The 7,274-nt window shown below is 53.9% G+C and overlaps 1 protein-coding gene across 2 annotated transcripts in view; it reads right to left on the minus strand.

Moving 5' to 3' along the window:
* The window catches only part of TSC22D1 (TSC22 domain family member 1), an 80,248-nt gene extending 75,786 nt beyond the window's left edge, over positions 1-4,462 (minus strand). Inside the window, exons 1-2 of one of the 2 annotated variants that reach the window (XM_052664532.1) lie at positions 4,075-4,462; positions 729-3,589 (exon numbers count right to left, since the gene is read on the minus strand). In XM_052664532.1, coding sequence (XP_052520492.1) covers positions 729-3,556 — 2,828 coding nt within the window. In that variant the 5' untranslated portion in view covers positions 3,557-3,589; positions 4,075-4,462. Of the gene's footprint in view, positions 1-728; positions 3,599-4,074 lie in introns of those variants that run through there. The other variant, XM_052664531.1, reaches the window with a different exon arrangement.
* Positions 4,463-7,274: the final 2,812 nt, after the last annotated feature.

A 7,274-nucleotide genomic window follows, 5' to 3' on the forward strand; every position in this document is an offset into this window, starting at 1 on the left:
TCATTTATCAGAGAAGTGGAGGTGGGGGAAGGCGCACAGTTTGTCACTGACTTTGCAGGCTCACCGCCCCTCACAGGCCTGAGCTGCTCCCACAATGCATGAATGCTTCGAAGCAAAACCACTGAGACCAAAATTGCCCCAAGTTCAACTGGAAGAGCCACAACAGCATTGCTGACCTTCCTTCTCCCACCATACTCACTCTTGGATGCCAAAGCACCTCTTGGATGCCAAAGGGAAGGCACACCACAGCTTCATAACAAGTTCAACCTGAGTGAAGGCAATACTTGAAAAGAGAAGCTGGGGCAGAATGAAGTCCAGGTTTGGGGGAGGAGAAAAAAAAAAAAAAAAAAAAAGGAAGTCTACCTGAGAATAAATATTAATTATGTCATTATGATAAATAATCTGAACTACAATCACCACCAGCATACCCACGTTCCACAGTGTTCTTTTGTCTTCCTCTGTACAATGGGAATATACACACTGTCACAGATTGTTAAACACAATTTACCCACGCAGTAGTTTCAGAACATAATCAATACAACCCACCCCCTCATGAGAAATACAAGCATTTTCATAGGGTACCTGCATGCGCAGGGACCTGACAAACACCATTTCTAGTCAGACAAAACCACTGCACCGCTCCACCTCACAGAATAGCTGTAACGAGAGCTGCAAGTTAGCGCACATCAAACTGTTCATCACTGAAATAAAGTTACAGGTGGCCTTACCTCTCGTCTTCCCCATCTACGAGGGGCGTCGCCAAGGGCAGCACCTTCAGTGGGAAGAGGGAGGCCGAGGCTGGCACGTTACTGCTACTGCCATCAGCGATGGCCGACGCTCCAACGCCGCTCTCCCCGCTGGCAGCTTGAGGTAAACCAACGAGGGAAGGTTCTGTAGGGCGCCTGCCATCTTCCATTTGGCTTACAACTGGCTGGGCTAGTGATTGTGCTGGGAACTGGGTAGAGCTCAGCGGTATCTGCTGCGGCACGCTGGGTGCCACCGGCATACCTATACTTGTTGATACCAAAGGAGGCTGACTAACGTTCTGAGCCAGATTCCCATTCTGCACAGCTGAAGCCTGGGCTATGCTCTGTGGCTGTCCCAAACCTATAGAAGCAGAAGGTATGCCAGGGGGCACAGCCGAACCAGCTTGACTCGGTGCAGCAACAGTACTAGCAGAAGGTATGGGGCTAACTGCAGGCAGCTGCTGGCCAGTCATTCCTTGCACCACTGATTCCACCGCTTGTGCCTGCGGCTGTACAGGTAACAAAGTGTTTTGCTGAGCAATAACCATTTGCTGAGGAAGGCCTGAAGCGCTAGCCTGTAATCCCTGCTGCATTATTCCTGTCTGCACAGGCTGCACCACTTGCGAAGATGGAGGAGCAGCGGTTGATGGCATAACTGGAGGTGGAATTTGGTTTGCAGCAGGTGGTGGTTGCACCACAGTGGCCACATTTGCTTGCTGCCCAACGCTCAACATCTGCCCACTGGTACCCACACCTGGTATCGCTGCCGGGGCGTGCGCAGCAGGCTGAGCCGGGGCAGCGGCTGGGTGCGCCGGGACCGCAGGCTGCATGCTCGGGACCTGGGCAACAGGAACCGGCGGCCCTGCCCCTACTCCTGCAGGACTGGGCTGCATAGCAGGTGCCGGGGGCTGAAGGATCTGCTGATGCTGAATATACTCTGGCACAGCCCCCGTGACAGCGTTTTGGTTCACCGACTTAACGTGACCTGTGGCCATCTGCGTAGGAACCGCTTGCTGCTGCTGCTGCTGCTGTCCGTACTGCAACTGCTGCTGTTGTACAACTGGCAGAGTCTGCACAGGCTGCGCCGGCTGAGAATAAGGTAACTGCTGTTGAGCCATACTTTGAATGGCAGGCTGCTGGTGGCCCAGAGCTGGGGATACACCTAGTAGATTAACCGGGGCTGGCTGAACCCCAGTAACAGTGGTTAGACTGGCCTGTGCAGGAGGTTGGACCCCTGGCTTCTGCTGCGGATAGTTTATCTCTTGAGAATGCAGCTGGACTTGTGCAAGCTGTGATTGGGAAACACTCTGTGGTATACTAGATGCTGGAATTGCTGGAGGAGCAGCGCTGCTAAAATCCATCTGCTGAGGACCCACACCTTGAAAGGCTTGCTGCTGTACCACAGTAGGTGCTCCCATTTCTCCACTTCCCACACTTTCTGTATAGTGACTCAGTGTGCTTACATTGCTGCTAACAGAACTCCCACTGGTGCTCTCCCTTTCAGAAGTCGCTTCAAGCGGGTTTTGTTTTATCGTCTCTACTGCTTTGTTTACTGCTACTCCTTCTGAAGCTGCAACAGTGTTTTCTTTATCATAGAACTCAGTGCATGTCCATCTACCTTTTTTGAAAGGTTCAGAACTAGAATCTAATTTTACAACCCTAAACCTTGAGGTGCCAGATGCGGGCTGCTGTTGGCTGGATCCCGCGGCCACTCCTGCACTCGGATTAGTAACATTGTTAACGACACTAGAGGAAGCACTCGTACCATTGCCAACACCACTCAAGATATTCACATTAACATTGCCACTAGTTCCAGACAAAGCATTTACATTACCAGTACTTGTGATGTTGCTTAAATTCATAGTACCAAGCACACTGCTTGCCACACTAGAACTACCTCCACCCATACTATTCAAGGTACTAGTTCCAGTAGCAGAACTTACACCTAGACTGCCAGGTGTACTCGTAGTGCGGATATTAGACACGGCAGATGCAGGGGGACCGGTGGATGATGCAGCAGAACCTGGCGCAGCTGATATAACATTGTCAGAGCTTCCAGTTGTCGATAGCTTTCTAAACGATGGGCTGGGTGGTGGTCCTCCAGAAACTGGGGCGCTGCCCACCCCAGGATGTGATGGGTGATGGTGTCCATGATGGTGGTGGTGAAGATGATGGTGGTGATGGACGTGATGGGGGTGAACGCTTCCGTTGATCACAACGCTCTGCTGCGGATGATGAGGCAGAGAAGGGTGCTGCTGAGGAAGATGAGGCTGGTTTGGAGAAACGGCCCCGGGAGTCTCTGCCTCTTGGAAGTTATTTAAAGTCTCTTCAGAAGAGCTCCTCTCAGGTTCACCCAAGTCAGTGGCCCTGGATAAAGAAACATCCAAGATTTCTGAAGAAGACAGGTCTTCCGTGTGAGACTCATCCAGGTCATCGTAGCTTTCCGTATCTTCAGCTATGCTGTTATTAGAGCTCATACTGGCAGATATTTGAGCAGGGGTCACGCTGGTAATCTGGAAGCCACTTTTCTTTTTCATCTGTGCTCCGGTCTGCGCGAGAGGCTGCGGCTGGAGCTGAGACTGCGAGAGGAGGTTCAGGCTTTGTGGAGGAGGGGGTGTCGGCTGCAGGCCCGCCGATGAGGATGCTGCAGGAGATGGAGGCGGCGGCTGGACCAGCAGGGGCGGCTGGTAATCCTCGGCGGAGAGGGCAGCGCTCCCAACGCCGGTACCTGGTGCAGTGGGAGCAGTAACGCAGCTGCTGCCGCTGCTACTGCTGCTGCCCCTTCTAGGAAACATTGCCGGGTGCGCCATCTTCCTAGCACTAATGTCTGCGGCTGAGTCAGGCTGGTGCATTGTATCAGGCGTATTTTAAGAGCGATCCCCCGGCATGGAGAGAGACAGACACGCACACAGTTAGCGGGGCGCGGAGCCACGCAGCACCCCGGCACCGCCGCCACCCCCCTCCTCCGAGACAGGGAGGGGGCGAGGAGCTTTCCTCCGCCGCCTCTGAATGTCACACTTCCAATCCTCCGCCATTCACTTTCTTTCTCCCTCTCCAACCCCACTCCCCCCCCCCCCCCCCCCCCCCCGCCATCCCCCACCCCCTTTTCGCTCCCCCCTCCTCACCTCCCCACCCCCCGCCGGCGCCTCTCCGCGGGGTGGGCTGAGGCCGGAGGAAATGCCCGCGTTAGCCCGGGGCCGAGCCTCTGCCCTCCCCGAGCCGGCAACCGGCAGAACCGCCCTCCCCGCGCCGGGCCGCCGCCTCAGCGGAGCGAGAGCAGCCGGCGGGCCTCGGGGCAGCGCGGCCGGAGCGCGGCGGAGATACGTACGGGACTGGCGCACAGCGGGGCGGCAGCGGCGGGCTGAGCCGGGCAGGGACATCCCCGTCAGTGGCAGCCATGGAGCTGAATCATTTTGGGTAGGAGAGAGACGGAGCGAGGAGGGAAGAAAAGCGACGGCAGCCCGACGAGAGAGTCCATGAAAAGGAGGAGGGAGGGGGAGCCGGGCGGGCAGCCGCTCTCCTCCCTGTGTCTGGCTGTCTCTGGAGGCGGCTCCGCTCCGCACGCTCTTCCTTCCCCCTCCGCCTCCTCCCCTTTATAACAGGCGGTACCGCTCTTCCTCCGCAACGCCCGGCCTGCCCTTGCCTTCCTTTCTTCTTTCCCTCGGGCTCTCGCGGCTCCCCGGCCGCCGCGGGTCTCTCCCCGCCCGGCCCCGTCTCCTCGCGGAGCGCTGAGGAGGAGCAGGGCGCTGCGCGGGGCTGCAGGGGGGAGGGGAAAGCTCGCCAAAGGGGAGGGCAGGCGAGAGACAACGTAAGATGGCGGCGGCCGCGCATGCGCGCCCCGCTGGCAGACATAAAGCCCGTCTGGCCCGGGCTGACGGAAATAGGCTCGGCTCGCGTGGCGGAAATTGCCGAGCGGCGCCGAGCCCCGTGCGGGAGGAGGAGGAAGGGCGGGGGTGTCCCCGCGTGGCGGCGCTCCTGAGTGGGGAGGGGGCGTGAGGTGGACGGGGGGGCGCGCGCTGTGGAAATGGCGGGCGGGCGCCTGGCGCCCCAGGTGCTTCTCTCCTCCGTCCCGCAGCATGACTCTGCCTCACATGACGCGCCCGCCCCCCCCTCCGCCGCAGATTTATTCAAGTTATTCATCACCTTCGTCTTCCTCCCCTCCCTCGGTCCAGAATATTCCTCCATCCTCCTCCCTCCCGTGCACGGGGAAGCTGGAGCCGCCTCGCTCGGGGCCGCGCTCCCTTTGTGCCGCCGCGCATCCCCCTGGCGGAGCGTCCCCCGCCCCCCGAAATGGCTGCCGTGGGGACGGAGTCTCGGTGCCCCCGGGGCTGATGGGGTGAGCCTGGTGCCGGGTAGCTGGAGGCTGGTATTCTGGGTGAAATTGCGCCTGTGGCTTTGTAGAATCGATCATAGAATTATTAAGGTTGGAAAAGACTGCTAAGATCATCCGGTCCATCAGCCCATCCCCACCATGCCCGCTGGCCATGACCATCGGTGCCGCATCCACACGGTTCTCAAGCACAGCTGCAGGGACAGTGACTCCACCACCTCCCTGGGCAGCCTGTTCCAATGCCTCACCACTCTGAGAAAAAGAAAATCCTGAATTCCTAATCTTCCTAAATTTTTTAAGCAGCGTGTATACAGGAGCTTCTGAAAAGAGCACGAGAGGGAATGTTTCAAAATAAAATGACACCTCCTTAGGATATTTTTAAATTGCTCAATAAAATTGAGGTGACATCCAACTGATACGCGGTCTCTGTTTCAGTGATGGTGTCTCAGCGGGGAAGAAAGAGCTCCTATTCCACCCTGGAGTCAGGTGATGAAGCTTGACATGGGCCTGAGCTACCTGCATCTTGTCACGTTGGTGCTGCTTTAGTCCTCCCCTGTCCAAAACTCAACCTGACATGGCTGCCATCAGATCTCTGAAGACACTGAGTACTTGTGTATTGGCCTTCAGGTTTCCTTTAGCATCAACATGGCTGCTAGTGTGCTCTAGTGAGTGCCCAGCAGGTAGGTAGGTACCTTGTTGCACACAAGCACAATGAATTCACACCCCAGTCACTGCTCCACCTCTCTTCAGCAGGACTATCTCCAGGAGCACTTTCAGAGCTTCATAGATTGGGTGTTCTGCTTTCCTACAGAGGGAGAAAGGTCTGCACCTTGGCTGCAGGTGGGAGTTGAAGATAGATATCCTTTAAAAGCATGCAGGTTTAGGCTTACCCCATCTGAGTCTGTGCTACTGGGGACCACTTAGGAGTGGAAGGGCTTGGCAGATTATTTTTGTCAAAGTTGGACTCAATTATTCTTTTGGTTCACTTCCAACTCAGGATATTCTATGATCTAAGATTCTCTTGTTCTCGAGGTGGATGGAGTGCATATCTGTGCCAGGAGAGGTGCTCATGTTTCCCACCTTCTGGCAGCACATCCTCATTTCCAATTGTAGATTTTCATGAGCTGGTATTGTCTCAGTCACGGCTTTGAAATTGTTTAGCTTTCATGAAGGGCAGAGCTTGATTGACTTGGGCTAATTCTATAACCTGACAGTCAACAGGACAATTGGAAAAAGGCAAGAATTCAGTGTTTACTGCAAGTGAATATGTAAATACATTGTGAGGAGTAGAAGGGCTTTAACGGGAGAAGTTGGGAGAGTCCAAACTATGATATCACATAGCTGAGTCAGTAGAGTTCTTGTGGGAGATGTAAATGTGCATTCCTTCAGGCAGAGAGGAGATTTGAGTCTCCCATGTTCACTGTGTGGTGCTTAATCACCAAGATACTAAAAAAGCTGTTTTTCTAGCTCTATTTCATGAAAAGGGTGAGGATTCAAGGTCACACACAGTGGGAGCTTTTTGCTGTCCCTTCCTGAATTTCAGCCTTCCGTTTTGGCTATCTCTGTCAAGTAGATTATTCAGTTCTCAGTCAGAGTGGAAGACATGTAGTTCTGAGAATATCCCACCTTTTGCAGCACAATTGCTTTTATATCTGTGCAGATGTTCAGCTCATGTCTCTAGTGCCTAAAAGGTAGACCTGTAGCCCTTGCTCTCTCCATGCCTCTAGCATGCTGCCTATTTACAGACAGTAGTGCACTCTTTGAAGCACTTGGCATGTAATTAGATAAGATTCTTCCTTTTCTGAGAACAAGGCAATATTATTTTTTAAAGATGATAATCAGAACAGATTGAACTACCTGAACATGTTGTGAGTTGCATACAGGAAGGCATTTTCATGTAACCCTCACAGATTTCAGGAAAAGTCACAAAGGTGCCCACAGTCTATCTACATGGAAATTGATGCAACACTGAGGACTTACAAGTTTTTGAGATGCTAAGTGTGTGTAAACATTTTTGGGATGAGAGCCTGAGGTTGCAAGCCAACTACCAGTATAAATTCCTGTTCTGTCTGCTTACAACTTTCCCAGAACAATTTCCTTGAGGGATTAAGCCTTCTATGATTAGTCTCAGCTCAAAGATGATATTTTTGAATGTTTGAACAAAGGCCAACTAAAAGCACGTGGTTTATGAAGATGGA

Source organism: Tympanuchus pallidicinctus, unplaced genomic scaffold (assembly GCF_026119805.1).
Source record: "Tympanuchus pallidicinctus isolate F22 unplaced genomic scaffold, pur_lepc_1.0 scaffold6, whole genome shotgun sequence".
In the NCBI taxonomy this organism is placed as follows: Eukaryota; Metazoa; Chordata; class Aves; order Galliformes; family Phasianidae; genus Tympanuchus; species Tympanuchus pallidicinctus.